This window comes from Chamaea fasciata, unplaced genomic scaffold, assembly GCF_029207755.1.
Source record: "Chamaea fasciata isolate MVZ Bird 193981 ecotype frontalis unplaced genomic scaffold, bChaFas1.0.hap1 SCAF_1, whole genome shotgun sequence".
NCBI lineage: Eukaryota > Metazoa > Chordata > Aves > Passeriformes > Sylviidae > Chamaea > Chamaea fasciata.
In genome coordinates this window covers 48,584,100-48,601,142 of record NW_027094086.1, presented here as the reverse complement: position 1 = coordinate 48,601,142, position 17,043 = coordinate 48,584,100, and the positions used below count along the sequence as shown (strand labels likewise).

The following is a 17,043-nucleotide window of genomic DNA, read 5'->3' as shown; positions in this document are numbered from 1 at the left end:
GTCTGGGCACGGTTCAGCTTCTAAATCCCTTAGGATATTGTAATTACTCTTGGGTTTTTTTGCCGTTTTAGTTACTCTAAAGCTTAACCCTGTCCTGTGGCTGTGAATATCTGAGGTTTGTTTGTGAGATGTATTTGGGAGGCTGGCAATGGATGAAAACTTTCCTTTATCTTTAAAGATGACACCACTTGGGCTAGATTTCATTGCACTGATGCTTAATAAAGAAAGCAGGAATGCCCCAGTTGTTTTCTTTGTTTAATTGCTTTGGATTTGCTTCCTATAATTGAGTCTGGATTTGTCACATCTGTTTCCCCCTCCACCCTGCTATAAAAGACTGCAGTGTCTTTTCTTCATCTGTTGCCTGATTCCCCCTTTTTTCCTTTGTTACCATTTACAGTCCATCGAATAACCAGGATGAAGAATAATCCAAATGTGCTGTTACTATGTTAAGTTGTAAGGGAAAATAATTAGGGTTTCCCTGGTCTTGTGATAGTTTAGATTTTATTCCAGAACACTTTATCATCAGAGTTTACTCACTGCATGGGGTTTGACAGTAATAAATTAGCATTTGGGTTAACTTTTTGGGAATATTCTGTGTTATCCATCAAAAAACACAACATGAAGGTGAATTTTTTTTTTTTTTAACCTCTCATTCTCACAGAAGGAATCATGGGGTGCATTAAAAGCAAAGAAGGTAAAGGCCCAGCCATGAAATACAGAACTGAAAATGCTCCAGAACCTGTTATTTCCCATGTCAGTCATTATGGATCAGATTCCAGCCAAGCAACACAGTCACCGTCAATAAAGGGATCAGCAGTTAATTTTAATAGTCATTCCATGACTCCTTTTGGAGGGCCTTCAGGAATGACACCCTTTGGAGGAGCATCATCTTCATTTTCAGCTGTGCCAAGTACATATCCTGGTACTTTAACAGGTGAGTGTTATATAAAATGATGGTATTGTTATTTATTATTATAGCTGCTTGACAGTGAAAAAATACTATGACACCTTGCCACAGAGAAATTAATTGCAAATTTCAAATAAATTGCCTTTTAGAGATTCCTGGTTTTCAGTATTTTTACTGCTCAAATAATAATTCAGCCTATATTCACTAGTGACTGGGGCATGATGGTTGGGTGTTTAGGCTTTTATTTTTCTGGAGACAATTAGGATCACAGCACAGAGAAATTTAAGACTTACTGAAGGCAATAATGGGAATAGTTGATAAAATTAGATTAGAAGTTTGAAGCTGTTGAAAGGGTGCATATAGGATAATGGCTTTAAACTTGGAGAGATGTACAAAATGAAAAACATTTCAGATTCATGAAATTGATATTTTAAACTGGTTTCAAGTCTGATTACTTTCAAGTTATATCAATATGACATTGAATCAATTTATAAAGCTGAACAGGATTTGCATTATATTCTATGTACTTTACTATGGGAACAAAATGTGTGAAATGAAAGAGAAGAATTCCCATTGTTGGTGGTCATATTAAAACCAAAATGGAAAGTGTAAAAATTGAATTTGCAACACACAGATGTTGGCTGAGGTATAGAAGATACAGCATTTTTAAGCAACATGCATGTTTGATGTTTTAAACCCACCTTTATATCAAAATCTTAAAACTTACAAAAATGCTGATTTTGTCCATGTAACTAATTTCAGAGTTTTGATGGCTATTTTTGAGAGGAAGTGATTTATTCTTTTTCTTTTGAGAGACACTAAAAAGACAGACTAATTTATTCTAGAAGCTCTGTACAGACACTTCACAAAACAGAGTAAATAATTTCTTATCAGTCTATTTCTAGTTTTCCCACAAATCTCTAATGTTGGCACAATTACAGTGCCTAAGTGTTTACATTGTTCCAGTGGCATTTAAAGTCTTTTAAACACAAGAAATTTGAGATCCATGGAAACCTATTCTGACCTTGGCAATAAGCAATTTAGAAAACCAAATATGAATTGTCAGGTAATGATCACGTCATAGTCATTTTCTTGGGAATACATTAAAAACCAAATAATTAAAATTAACATCTAGCCTTTATCATTTATGAGTCAGCTCAGAATCCCCATTTTGGGTGAACATATGAAGAAATTAAGTAAGGGCAGCATTTATTTATTTTCATTAGCTCTGCTAAGGAAAGTTTATTGTATTTCATCCTCCCCAAGAACCTTGGCATATTTCTTCTTACTAGATCTGGTTCCTTGGTCATGTAGGAATCTTCAGCAGTGCATGCAGGCACTCCTGGGCATAACCAGACTTCAGGGATGTAGCCCCGCACTGGGTACCACAAATCCTTTGCTGCAGAGACCAGAAGGGATGTTCTCTTGCCTGTTCCTGCTGGTTGTTAAGTATATTATGTCTTGAACCAGAGTCAACAAGAGAGATTTCTCATGAAAACAGAGTCTGATATCTCATTAGTGTGAAATCAGTTATCAGCAGGCAAGCTGATTTGTGTGAATGCTCTCATTGTTTTGCTATTTAAAATGATACTGCATATAAAATTCTCCTCATTCTGTAAAACTAGCCCCTCCACAAAAAAACCCACACATTTAAATAAATACATACTTACATAAATAAAATTGCACTGGCAGTTACTTGGTATATTCAGTACTGCTTTTCAGATCAATCAAAATTGGGTGTTTTTGTGAGTGAGTGAGATGACAGCCTTCATCTGCTGTAAGCTTTTTGTATTTGTGACCAATAAAACACTGGATCACATTCTGTTACCCTTTGCTTCACAAGAGAGGAGAATAGATGGGCTTGTCAAACAGGATGTAAGTGTCAGTAGTACTTATCCAGTTGATCAGTGATGTGTGACAAGAGGATGATATGGTTGTCATCATGGCCTGTAGTGAGGCTGAAAAGAGTTGAGCCATCTTTTATTCCTCAACAGCAGAAAAGGAGAAGAAATCTGAGTTAGTCACGCTGCTCCTGTATTACACACTGTATGTCTTCAGATACTTTGAATTCATAGAATATTGCTGAAAATCAAAACAGAAAAAATGGACTGCTGTTCTTGCCTTCCATTAAACTGTGCTAGTGCTCTGTAATCCCCATGCTGAACAAGAAGGTAAAGTCTTCTCTCCAAAACCAGTCATAGATTAGAGGATGGAATACTGACCTAATAAAAGGAAAATCTTTAAGGGAAGTCTTGTGGCTACAGATAGCTTGAGCAGCTAAACTAGATCACCTCGCAGTGGTTCACAAAGAAAACAGCTGCAAGAGACATGAAATATCATTTGACAGTGTCTTTGTTTAAATCAGTTTGTGCTGATGCTGTTCTCTTCAAGTATTTTATTATTCTTTGCTATGAAAAAATTACACTTGTGACTGAGAATAAAAAGAGGTCTTATGGTAGCTGAAGTTTTCTGAGTTTCTTTATATGCAGTTAAAAACTTTAGTGATACTGTGACTTGAGAGTATTGATTGTTTTCATCTGCTGAAGAACTCTGGGGATGGTTTATTTCCAAAACACTTGCTTTCTGTTTGTGTGAACATGGTCGTATCCTCACTATTTTCTTGCTCCACATATCATTTTGTGTAATCAAAATAATGTAGTAGTAAAGAGAAAAATTGGTCGAGCTGTTTTGATTTTTAACTTAAGAGCTGCTAACTTGTAAGGAATATTTTGATTCATTTTCAGTACATAAATCACACTTAAAAAAAAAATACCCTCAATTACTCTAACCTCCTGTGGGGGTTTTGTTCTGTTTTTCCTAGCGGAACTGTAAATTCATTTCCAGCTGAGGCATGCTGAGAGACTGGAACCACAAGAAGACTCCAAATCAAATTAAAATATTTAGGTGATTAGGAGCTCTCTTACGTCAGAAAGTGTACATTGCAAAAGAATATTTCATATCGACTGTCCCCACTGCATTATGTATTCTTCCTTTCTGATCGCTGTCATGCTAATTGTAAGATTTAAAATTAGATGCAACATGTTCCTCTTGGTGTACTTTCATATAAATCCTGGTATGTATATGTGCGTATTAGAGATGTAGTGTTATACATTTTAAAATGTTACTGCTTGGACCGTCATTAGGCTTCTTAAATGCTCATTAGACAAGCATTTCTAGGACTTAAAAAGTCTTTCTGAATTGTCTATTTGCAATTTTCTATTTTAACTTTCTCATAGTTATGGTACATGGTTCTTTATTTTTGCTAGTAGCTTGTACATCTCAGACAGCCTACTATAAAGTAGTTCTTTGACATATAGAAAAAGGTTTTCTGCTGGTAAGCATAGAAGCCTTCCTACCATTCACCTCTCTCACATCTGTCCTATTTGAGGGACATATTCAACAGCGTGCTCTATACAGGAAGTGGGATGGGAAAGCGGATTCCTTAGGATTGGTGGGTTGCAGCTGTTCCTCATGTGACCTGTCTTGGTCCTTGTTCTCTGGAGTAATGCACTGATGGATCATCCTCAGCAAGGGCCTGCTTCACAGGTGGGGAGACTTGGTGGAATCAAAAAAATCATGAGTGCTGAAGCAGAGCAATGTCTTTGTCCTCAAGAGAATACTTTTATTTCTGGTTCAGTTCCTTGGGTAGGTCTTGATGTGTAACCTCAGAAAGTTCAGAATGGATCAGTTATTTATAGCTAAGTGCAACAGGAACTTCTGTGAAAATTAGCAGCTGATGGTTCACCATTGTGGTGGTGTAGGTTCTTCCAGAATTGCACTTCTTAACAAGAAGCAAGCTTAATAAAGATGCTATGGGTTTGGGGTTTTTTTTTACTGATGATGCATCATGCAGGTTTCTGTATATAAGTGCTGTAATTATTAATGTAGTTCCAGTGATGTGTCCTATGGCCTTTTGTGGTGTGGAGGCATATTTTCAGAATGTCTGTTTATAGGCATTGCTCTGTCGTAAGAAATTAGCAGGTTATTGATCTGTCGTCCAAAATGAGATGCAACTCAGAGTGTTTAGTTGCTTCAAAATCGAAACTGATGAATTGTTTCATGGACAAGTCCTTAAATCAAGTGTTGCAACATTACTGCTATATCATATGGGATTTTTTTTCTTTCCTAAGGTGGTGTTACTGTATTTGTGGCCTTATATGATTATGAAGCTAGAACTACAGATGACCTTTCATTTAAGAAAGGTGAACGGTTCCAGATAATAAATAACACGTAAGTGTTCTCATTTACAGACCTCACTGTGTTGTTTGGAATAATTAGGTCCTTAATTCTTAAGGCAATAATGGGAATTATTTCTTAGGTCCTTAATTCTTTTGGAAATCTGCGTATCCTATTTTAGTGACGGGTAGATTTTTTTTTCATACATTCAATATTCAGCAAGCATGGGGTTAAATATATAATACTTTTAAGACAGTAACTTTTCAGGCTGAGATCAAGGTTTGGGTGCAGATGTAGAATTGTAGCAACTGTGGTAGCCCCAGCCTCTTCTGGGTTGTGTGACTTTCCTCCCCTCCCTGGCCCAGCAAGGCACAGCTGCCCCCTTTGGGGCAGCAAAGGTGGAGACAGGTACTGCTCCATCCCAGACTCTGCACCTGGAGTTACTCTCTGATCTGGAGAGCCAGATGAAGACTAAACAACTCAGAAGTTTATTTACACATCTCTGCCATAAAGCATTTTAGTTTTATGTTTAAAAATAAAAAAAGCCCCAAATCTTTAAAATGTGATATTCTGCTAAGAGGCATTTGTGTTGCTCACAACACGAGATGTATGTAGATGCAGCAGAAACTGTTTTAGATGCCCTGATAATTAAAATAACATGTTTCCTAAATTTACCTGCCTTTTATATGTGAGTAAGTTACAAGCACTACAGAATGATGTGTTGTTTATAAGTGGAAGAGGTAATTGATGTTTCATTGCAGGGAAGGAGACTGGTGGGAAGCAAGATCCATTGCTACCGGGAAGACAGGCTACATCCCAAGCAATTATGTAGCTCCTGCAGACTCCATTCAAGCAGAAGAGTAAGACACTGTATCCTGTCAATCTTACACACTTTGTACTCTGTGGTGATACTGTTTTTTAAATTCATTATGTATAACGTTTAAGGGTAAAGTAGGAGAATACTATTAATGAAGGGATAGCAGTGCTACTTTTGGATTATGTCATAGGTATAATTATTAATAAGCATGAGGTAGAAATGCATGCAGATGTTTTATGCTTGTTTGCTACATGCAGGGCTAAAGGAGAAAGGATGGGAGAATTCAATAATGATAAAAATTGGAGGACACCTTGTGTATGATATAAAGCAAAAATGGATGGGTTTAATTTCAAAGAGTTTACACACCATCAACTCTAAGTTTTTATCCTTATTTTTGCTTGCCAAACCCTGAGTCAAGATCAGCTACATACTCAGTATGACCTAACCTTACATTCTAAAAAAGCATTTGTGTGCACAACTATTGCTAATCTATTAATCTGTAATAAATTCTCAGTGACAAAATTGTTTGATATGCTAAGGACTGCTATGAACTTGGAAAATTATACTGCTTTGTGTACCAGTACTTCCTACATTTATTTACTAGCATCCTGGAGCGCTTAGATATCACATAACATGACTGTGGAACCCATAGGTTGGAGTAGAGTTTTAGGTTATGCTTGTTCCAAGGGGTTGTATTTGTTGCACTAGAAACATAAAGTTGCACTGCTCTTGTTTCAATATACAGGCATGGTACTGCCAATTAGCAGTTCCCTGATATGTGATCTGTGCACTTCTCTGTTTGCTACTGCATGTCTGGGAAAAGTGCCTGATTTTCAAGATGTTTCCTGAATCTCAAGCTGAGATGTTAACATGTTGCTGCTGCTTTTCTCGCTTGGCTCTTTGCTATTAAAAAATGATTGCATCAAAGATGCTTTGTTATTTTACACCCTTGAGTTTCATCTGGTTTTAAAATTATTAGCTTTTATTTTGGAGGTAAAAAAAGTCAAAGACTTCTTTTTTTTTTTAACTATGCAATAAAAGCTTATGTCATTACAACTACAGTGGTGGTAAAATGGAAATGATAGCCCTTTACAAAGCAAGTATGGCTCCTAAACGCTGGCCAAAACAGTGATGGGATTTGTCATAGGTTTATGTGATGACTAGAGGTGAGAGTGAAGAGTGATGAATGAGGAGGCTTTTAAAACTGTTTATTTTAAAGCACCGGTGCTAATTTTATTATATATCCCCACAGCATTTGGAATAAAGTTCATTTGCTTTAGACTTTGTTAACCCTATGCTTTGATAGTGTTTGTAGATTATGTGTTGTGACTGCAATTAGAGTTACAAGTGTAAATGCAGTACACAGCCCCAGTTTGCTAAGATTTTGTCTTTGGCTTTTTCTAAGCCTGGGGGCATTTATAGCAGAAACTGCTTGTGACAGGATCTGTATTATTTGTGTGGTTTTTTTAATGACACCATAATATAAATGTTTAATTGTCTCTAAAAAATAAAGCAATTCAACCCTTCTATAGGTAGTGTGATAAAATAGCACTTTACAATGTAGTTTGTAAAGTGCTGTTGTAGTCTGGGGAAGGGGCATTTTCATGTGAAATTATGAACTAGGATTCAAGTTTGCTTCTGTAAGATCGTAGGTTACATCTATATTGTCTCTCTCTCATATCCATTTCTAAGTTTGCACATCTCCTTCAACACTCAAACTGCAAATACTACAAAATATAAGAATACATTTCAAATTCCCATGTGATTGCACAGTCCATTCTGTTCATGGCCAGCAAAGTGATCCCTCTTTATCTACATTTTTTCCCCAGAAAATGTTTCACCAACAGAGCCATTGTTTTGCAGCAGTTTCCAGGGCTACTTTTCCCATCACTCATGAAGCCAAATTAGATTGATGATAAGGTAGTGACAGACAAATATGTTTGAAACTTACACTTTACGTCACCTTGTAACTACTGAGGCATCTAATAAAAATAAAATGTAGTTAGAAATAAGTCTTATTCCAAAGTCTGGGGATTCATATGAAGATGGACCTGAAAATTATCACTGGCTCAGGACAGCGCTGTGTGCACAGGCTGTTCATCAGGATGAATACGCTATGGAAGTGCAGAAGAAAAAACTCCTTTTGTGAAATTGCTGAAGGCAAGAGAAAACACAAGTCTTTTAAAAGATCTGTGTTCTTTTTGGTATCAGAATGATACAGCAGTTTGGAGTGTTACTTACAGAGAAGTAAATGACACCTCCCATAGGGTTCTTCCTAAATGATCAGTAGAAAAAAGCGTGCTCTCTACTGAAGTAGAAAGATGGGAGGCAACAGAAATTGAATCAGGAGAGTTTCCAGCTGAATATAAGAAACTTTTTTATCCTGAGGGCAGCTAGGAAGGGGTACAGGTTGCCCAGGTTGCTGGTCGGTCCTTCAAGGTTTTTAAGCCTGAAGTAGACTACATGCTGAACAACTAGGTCTGATGTCACTGCTGACCGTGCCTGCAGCAGGAGGCTGGACCAGAGAACTCCAAGGGTCCTTCCAACCTGAATGAACCTGTCATCCAATGATATTTGTGCACACTCATTTTGCATTAAATATTGTTTTCTAACATAAAGCCAGAACTTTTTACAGAAGGGAGTTTCAGCTGCTGCAGTGTTGAATGTGCTACCAAAGTGTGTCTTCTGATTCATCTTGGCCTGTAAACTTAGCCTGAGGAGGGTGTTCCTTTCAATGCTAAGAACTGTTGATGTCCGTTGTTAAACCAGCAGGAAACCATAGTATTTGCAGATACAGGCCTCTTCACATGTATTTTGTAAATAATAGAAATGAGAGTCACATAGAAATAGGTCATCTTAATCTTTTGATTATATGCATGTCGTTGCTTTTGTTGATCTGTATCTACTGTGGTATTTGCTTATCCAAACAATGCAGCAACTGTTTCGGAATATTAGTGGTCCAGTCAGTCCTTGAGATTTCTAAATCTTTTGCTTATATGAGTACCAAAGCATAGGAAGCATTAATTTACACATTTCCTTTCAAATTTTCTAGGTGGTATTTTGGTAAGATGGGCAGGAAGGATGCAGAAAGACTACTTCTAAATCCTGGGAACCAGCGTGGCATTTTCTTAGTAAGAGAGAGTGAAACCACTAAAGGTATGTATGTGTCTGTGCCTCCCTTCTCTTTCCCATCCCCTGCTCTCCCCACCACCATGGTGAACATTTTTATGCCCATCCCATTATACACGTGAATGTGCACACCATGTATGTGTACAATGACTGTTGAGGAGAGATGTTAAATACCTTTTTATATTTTGGTGAAGAACCAGATGTGACTTTTTTTCCTAGGTGCTTATTCCCTTTCTATACGTGACTGGGATGAGGTCAGAGGTGATAATGTAAAACACTACAAAATCAGGAAACTTGACAATGGTGGATACTATATCACAACCAGAGCACAATTTGAATCTCTGCAGAAGTTGGTGAAACACTATAGAGGTAAGCCCAAGTTCCAGTGTCCCAATGTTACCCTGTGCCTACTGTGAGGAAGAAGGGTTGCGTACATAGCTTATTGTTTAAGTTCACAACTATAAAATTTCTTTCTGATTTCAACAAAAACTAAATGGACTAGTTCATTTTTATCAACATTAAGATGTTACTTTTGTTACAGTTTTACCTCTGCTTAACTGTGAGGCTGTTAACTATTTTTTCTGTTTTCCAGAACATGCTGATGGGCTGTGTCATAAGCTAACAACTGTGTGTCCCACTGTGAAACCACAAACACAGGGACTAGCAAAAGATGCCTGGGAAATTCCTAGAGAATCTTTGAGGCTGGAAGTTAAGTTGGGCCAAGGATGTTTTGGTGAAGTATGGATGGGTAAGAGCTTAATATAACACATTTCAGTTGTTTCTGTGAAAGTTTTTTTAAAGTATTTTAAAAAGTATTTTAAGTAAATCAGGATCTGAAAAGATAAGATCATAGAGAAATGAAGGGGAAAAAAGTACCAGTTATGATCATACATATGGTAAAATTAATATTCCATATAGTTCTAGTTTATGATTATTCTGTTAGCTAAGAAAACAGAAGCAAAAAAAAAGTTTCAGCGGAAAATCTCTTCACTGTTACAGTGGGGAATAAAACCTGATCTGTTTCTCTAGGAACATGGAATGGAACCACAAAAGTAGCAATCAAGACACTAAAACCTGGTACAATGATGCCAGAAGCTTTCCTGCAGGAGGCTCAGATCATGAAGAAACTACGACACGACAAGCTTGTTCCGCTGTACGCAGTCGTTTCTGAAGAACCAATCTACATTGTCACTGAATTCATGACAAAAGGTGTGGGACACAATAGTTAGAAATACTACATTTAAAAGGTTATTTAAGACCTCAGCAATGAATCACATGTTTAATTAATGTTAGGTACAAGCTAACTGGAGTATAAGTGTTAATTTTGATTAAATTAAAATGAGCAACGCCTGACCTACTTGAAGCAGTTCTGATTTAGATTATGGACAGAGGCATGATTTTTTTGCACATCTGTGTCACCCTTGCTAATCTTCCAAGTACAAGATTGGGGTTGTTTTTCTCCTCGTTCTTAGTGTGTACTGTCCATCACATTTAAATGGAACAGTATCACTGGGAATATTATTATGAGATTATGGCTGCCTGTAGACAGGTCATGCTAACAACAAAACATGTTCAGCTTTGGGTTCTTTAGTGTTTCTTTCCCAGCAGTGTAATAGCAAATTTTAAAAAGGTTGAGTGTTTTTTTTTTCCCCCAGACTCCCTCCTTTATCCCCTTGTTTTCAGTCTTTGATCCTTCTTCCTTTGCTCTATATCATTTCCCCCTCCCCCTACTGCTGAAACAGAGATTTAGAGATTTAGGCAGAATGTAGAAATAAACATCATAAGCATATTAGTGTTAAGAAGCAGCAGATTTCCAAGTCAGTTATTCCATTTTTTTGTAAATGCAGACTTCTGCTCAACTCACATTGAAACTTTGCTATCCTCATAAGATACAGAAGCAAGGGCGTGGCTAGTTGTGTTCAGTACTGCCCCACAAATGTATGGGCTTGCTTTTTTTCTGTTTGGATGGGTTTTTTAAAGGGTTGTATAAGTTTAAAGAGGTAAAAAGGAGCAGCAAATGTAAAAAGTTCCTTCTGCATTTTTGTTCCTAGATAACATAAATAACACTAGACAGCCATGCAAAATCAGTTTTCATTGTTTAGAAATCAGGATTCAACAAGGCAGTAAGGAAAAAAATACTTACAACTGTCTAAAGAAAAGCCAAGTTTACTACTAGAACTGGTTACCTTGCAAAAGCAGAAGTAAATTTGTCTAAATTATGGATTCAAAACGCTGTCAGAAGCTTCTTTTTATAGCTTTCCTTTGGCAAACTTCTCACATTTTTCAAAAAACTCATAGGACTTCTTTGTTCTAAGCTAGTGGAACAATATTTTTTAATTTATATTTCCCCTTTCACAAGGAAAAGAAGCAGGTACAAACTGCTAAGTATCCAACTGTTTTTTGCAGTGTGGACAGGTTACTGGAGATCAGTGTGAAATCTTTGCTTCTCTTCAGTCCTTTGATCTCATGAACCAAGGTCAGAAAAAGTCTGTGCAAACACACACAGCAAACAGCAGCAGCAGTGTGGGTCTGGCCTGCCCCATTTTTACTTTCACTGTACAAAACCACAACAAGTTATGTTGGAGAAATCTAATTCAGAGTTACTGCTATGAATCAACTTCAGGATATGCAGTCAGGTGGTTTCTTTCCACACCATGGCCGCACTTGTAATTTTGTTTCTGTAATTTTGACTGTTACGAGAGTGATCAGTTACCAAGCTTCACCAGTTTCTTAGCAAAGAGGTTTTATTCTTACCTCATAATAATACACCTGTAATGCCACCTGTAGGGAAAACTGTTATGTAGAGACAAAGCTTTACTGCACAAGTAAAGGTCGTTGTCTTAACTGATGCACAGGTCCTTGGAACTGATTTCAGATACTGCACATGTAATGTTCTGGGTACGATTGCATTATGTAAATGGGAGGAAATAAGGTATTGTAAAGAATGGAAAATTGTTTTCCCCATAAGAAAGAAAAAGCAACAAAATAAAAGCAACAATTTCAGAATAATTTCTCTAATTTATGATTGGGGCTGGCAGAAAAATATAAGTAAGGGATTAGAGGCTTCTTTGTTCTGTGTTTATAAATCTCACAGTGGAAGTCCAGCTAGGAGGAGCACCGATACTAACAACATGGGAGAAATTCTAATGTATTGCCAAAAACAGCAGTCTGTTTTATTAGTGTTTAGTTATTTGCATGATTGAAGTGGATTCCAAACCACTTGAATAGAATTGCACTAACTAGTTACCAGTGCAGAGGTAACTATGGCATGATCATTGGGTCACATATTCTGGGAAATGATGAATTTTTAAATACAGATTTCATGAGATAAATGTGTCAATCATAATGTCTAAGAAAAAAAATCTCATTTGTGTTTTCAGGTCAAGTTAACGTTTTTGGTTTTTTCTTTTCCCCAAAACGTGTCATGTTTTACAGGCAGCTTGCTAGACTTCCTTAAAGAAGGGGAAGGAAAATACTTAAAACTCCCACAGCTGGTCGACATGGCTGCTCAGGTATCAAAAAAAACTGTATTTTGTGCTTAGAGAAGAGGTATCAGACGTCAACTAAACATAAATATTGAATGCTTTTGCTATTGTATGCTGCTCTTACACCTTCTATAGTGAGTTTGTAATTTGTCAGAAAGGAAACTGTCTGGTTTGCAATTAGCAGATACTGCACAACCAGACACGCTAATCAGTGCCAAGCTCTTGGTCCTATACTTATACAATGGGAATGGAGCTAAAGTAAGGGGGTGCAGCTTAATGCTTGGGAGAAATGTGTATAATCATGAAAAATAACTTTTTATAACGCTTTTCTTTTTGAGATTGCGGATGGCATGGCTTACATTGAAAGAATGAACTACATCCACAGGGACCTCCGGGCAGCTAACATTCTTGTAGGAGACAATCTTGTGTGTAAAATAGCAGATTTTGGTTTAGCAAGGTTAATAGAGGACAATGAGTACACTGCAAGACAAGGTAAGACCAGTAAATTTATTTAATTAATTACACCGGTTGCCTTTCAATTGCTTAGAACTATTATATTTAGCAGAACATGCCTGTGTATTCTGTGTTCATGGATAAAGATCATGCATGGAAGTGTGCTTTCATAGCTATGTTTAGGTGAGCCCCTCGCCTAAGTGTAATCCTAGTAAACTTCCTTTGTTCAAAGTTATGTGGCAGTTTATTAGTGTTTTCAAAAAGCATTTTAAATTCTTTTTGGGGGATAAACCATGCTGCAATTTGAAGGGAGATGAAATTACAGAGAAGTTGTTAATCAGGTTCACTTTTTCAAACATATTTAAGTAAGACTCTCAGATGCCTTTAATGTTTCCACATATTGTAGCCAATACTTGCTGTCCTAGTTTGAGAAATATTAAAATGCTATACCTTGAATTTTATCAATAAAGCAAAGGATAAAAATGTTCTTAGTGCACTATTCTTTTCAAAATATTTTCAAGTGTAATCAAATCGTGGATTAGCAAGGGTAAATTGAGAGGATCTGTCTTTCCAATGTTTGTAGGAGCTAAATTTCCAATTAAATGGACCGCTCCAGAAGCAGCGTTGTATGGTCGGTTTACAATCAAGTCGGATGTGTGGTCATTTGGAATTTTACTGACAGAGCTGGTAACTAAGGGGAGAGTGCCATATCCAGGTAACATGAAGATTTAATAGATTTTTCTTTTCTTTGTTGTATTCTGTGCCTCTGAAGTTACCTTTTGTACTTTTTCCCTTCATTCAGAGCCCACAGTTGACAAGCAGAGACAAAAACTTAGTCACACCTCACTGGTTCCTTTGTTCACAAAGATACTTTGGTTTACTTTCAGGTTAAATATTGCATATTTTGAAGGATTTTAAGATAATAGCACTTCTAAATGTGACTGATAGTTTATTTCAGATTAGTGGGTATCCTTATGTTTCCTATTTATCTGTTCCTGCTGTTTCTACTTTTCACATTTTCTCAGGCTACAGAGAGCATCAGTATACTGAACTTGCTAAACCAGTTTTTGAAACTAAACATTTTTCAGCAGATATTTTGCTGGATCTGGAATTTGTAAGGCAGTTCTGTTAGGGATATATAAAGCCTTTTTCTTGGCCTGATTTCAAATTAAGTGGTCCTCGAGTGGAACCTAAAGCAGGGGAAGAAGCTATTTGTGCTTGAGTCTTCTTTCTGAAAGGACAGGTCCAAGACAGTGACAAACAGAGAAAGGGAATAGAACCAGGTAGGGAATAGTACCAATGTACTGAAATAATTTACAGAAAATGTGTTTAATGCAAAATGTAAAAAATGCATTAATTATAAAGCATGTTCATTAAAGGTTCTGTTTTGGTAGAACAACATGCGTTGCAGCTACAGAGGTCCTTGAAAAACTTTGGGAAACTGTTCTTTGCATAATGTCATTCAGAGCTAATGTGCTTTCCTTTTAGGAATGGTGAATCGAGAAGTTCTGGAACAAGTGGAACGTGGGTACAGGATGCCTTGTCCACAAGGCTGCCCAGAGTCTCTCCACGAGTTAATGAAACTGTGTTGGAAGAAGGACCCTGATGAGAGACCAACATTTGAGTATATACAGTCTTTCTTGGAGGACTACTTTACTGCTACAGAACCACAGTACCAGCCTGGAGACAATTTATAAGCCAACAGTCTATATAACATGCACAAATCTGCCAAATGTAAAAGACTTGCAAAGAATTCCTGAAGTCTCTAAGGAATCACAGGAAAGAAAATCTTCGCTACTTTGCATGCTCTTAATGGCAAACTGGAATTTCATAATGCAGTTGCACAAAACCACTTTTCAAGTGTTATACTCTGATTTACCAATGACATGGTTTTATTTTTTCCTCTTTCCCAACTTATTTTCAGGGTCCAAAGGAAGCTTATTGGAAATATGGGGCAGAAAAAATGAGCATTGGTGTGAACAATAGCAGAAAAACCAATGTTTCAAATCCTTTATTCTCCCAGTATTTGCTAATCATTCTACTAATGAGGGAATTGTCTGGAATTAGTGATCTTGGGGTAAGGCCTTTTTAAAGCAGAAGAACTTTGTGGGACCAAGCAATTCTATTCGAGTTCAGTAAAACCCCCTGTGTTTAAAACTACATGTGTGTGCCCCCACCCCCGCAAAACAAAAGATGGTACAACTGTATTTGATTTATAGTCTCGATCTTTAAGCTTCCACTTTCATGGACTTAATTAGGGTAGGCAGGTAAAAAGAGAAATTGGAACAGTGAATGAGAAACTTGATCTAAATGGTAGACCTCAGTAGTGAGATTAGAGAGCATAATGCACTGTGTTAATACTTGTATTAATATAACTGGAAAGTAGCATGGGAGATTTTTCCTTTTTTCTTTCTGCATAGCTAATTAAGAATAATGAAGGTAACTAGAAAATGAGGTAATACTTTATGAAATTGTGTTGATAAAGTATGATGATATTTGGACTTGAAGCTATGTAATACAATCATGGAGGGAAAGCCTTTAATCTTTTAAGCTCCAGTGGAATAGCAAGCTTTTGTATGGGAAGACTACCTGAACAAAGTTCACCAGGAAAGCAAGACTGAAGCTGGTGAATGGCCACCTTTTAGTCCTTTTTCAGAGACAGGTTTGGTACTGTTGTACGTGGCTTGCGTTAATGAGGGCGGGTGCCACAAGTGCTATCTGTCACTAGTTCAGGGATTTGATTGCACTTTTGCTTTTCTTGACTATTCAGACACACACACAGTGGCTCTTCCCATTTCTGCCCTTCCTACAGAATTATTTAACTAAAAATAAATGAAAGAAAATGTGAAAGCTTAAAAAGTAAAGGGATAAAATATATTTAATGTTGTCCAAGTAATGAAATTTGCTGGCATTCAGCCAAGCTGACACTACATCTAGATTTATTTTCTTTGGCTACTGACATATCAAGCAATAACGTCATGTCTTTTACTCAACAATTTGCATGAGGCTCTTGTATTTCTGATCGAGTTTATGTACTTTAAGTTTGAAGCACTCTTACTTAGTTACCAGCTTGGAATTCATATTACCATTGTAAAGCTATCCAACAAATGAATTCAGAAAAGCTGGTAATATAGTTCTGGTACTAAACTTAACATTCATGGGTTTACACTACATTGAATCCAACTACCAAACAGATCTGTGTAGGAACAGTGCCATCATTTTTCATTTTCCCTCATCATTGCTCATCAACTCTACATCTGTGGTTATCAAATTTTAAAAGGGCTTTCTGTAAGAAAAACAAAACAAAAAAACACACACACAAAATACTCAAAAAACCCAAAAATATTATGAAATTTTAATTTTTCTAAATATTTTAAAATTAATAACACAATCATATGAGTTTATGTATTAATACAGTCATAACAAAACATGCCAAAAATGACACTGGCATTGTATGGATTTTTAATTACTGAATGGAACAGTTCATTGTAATAACACTTGTATAGTAAAGGAATAAAACACTAACTTAATGAACATGTTCATTGTAAATGGTTGTGTATTATAAAACTTCTCCAAAAGAGTTTGTATGTTTATGAAAATTTATGTTTCACCTGAAGACCTTGATGTGATTCTTACCCTAACAGAGTTTAAAATTCACATTCACACTTTTTATATAAATAGTAATAAGTTTAATTATGTAACTAAGTATTTTTATAAAGTATGGCATTGTTGAACTGTTTTGCAGAATTGGTTCAAAATAAATTTCACCTTGATTGCATCTGCTTATTTGAGGTGGGGGAGGGGAGAAGGTGGGAGGGGGACAAAAGCAGAGTAGCCTTCACATTGAGGGGAGAAGGCTGGGAATAAAGCGTCCGTGAGGGGTTTTTTATCCTCTGTAAATTGTACTTCCATACAGGATTGTGAGTTCATTGTGCATTATTGCTCTTAAAACAGAGACATTTTCTAGACCGGTTCACAGGTCCTTGACAGGAACGGGTAAGAACAATTCTGCCTGGGCTTAAAACAAACCCCTGTGGTGGACAGACACACAGACTTAGGATTCTTGTGACAGCAAG

The 17,043-nt window shown here is 36.7% G+C and overlaps 1 protein-coding gene across 1 annotated transcript in view; it reads left to right on the top strand.

Annotated features, from left to right (window-relative positions):
• YES1 (YES proto-oncogene 1, Src family tyrosine kinase) overlaps positions 1-16,745 on the top strand; it is a 49,727-nt gene extending 32,982 nt beyond the window's left edge. Inside the window, exons 2-12 of the mRNA XM_066182753.1 lie at positions 662-934; positions 5,038-5,137; positions 5,845-5,943; positions 8,953-9,056; positions 9,249-9,398; positions 9,622-9,777; positions 10,059-10,238; positions 12,465-12,541; positions 12,853-13,006; positions 13,551-13,682; positions 14,456-16,745. Coding sequence (XP_066038850.1) covers positions 670-934; positions 5,038-5,137; positions 5,845-5,943; positions 8,953-9,056; positions 9,249-9,398; positions 9,622-9,777; positions 10,059-10,238; positions 12,465-12,541; positions 12,853-13,006; positions 13,551-13,682; positions 14,456-14,664 — 1,626 coding nt within the window. The 5' untranslated portion in view covers positions 662-669 and the 3' untranslated portion in view covers positions 14,665-16,745. The remainder of the gene's footprint in view (positions 1-661; positions 935-5,037; positions 5,138-5,844; positions 5,944-8,952; positions 9,057-9,248; positions 9,399-9,621; positions 9,778-10,058; positions 10,239-12,464; positions 12,542-12,852; positions 13,007-13,550; positions 13,683-14,455) is intronic.
• The last annotated feature ends 298 nt before the right edge of the window (positions 16,746-17,043 follow it).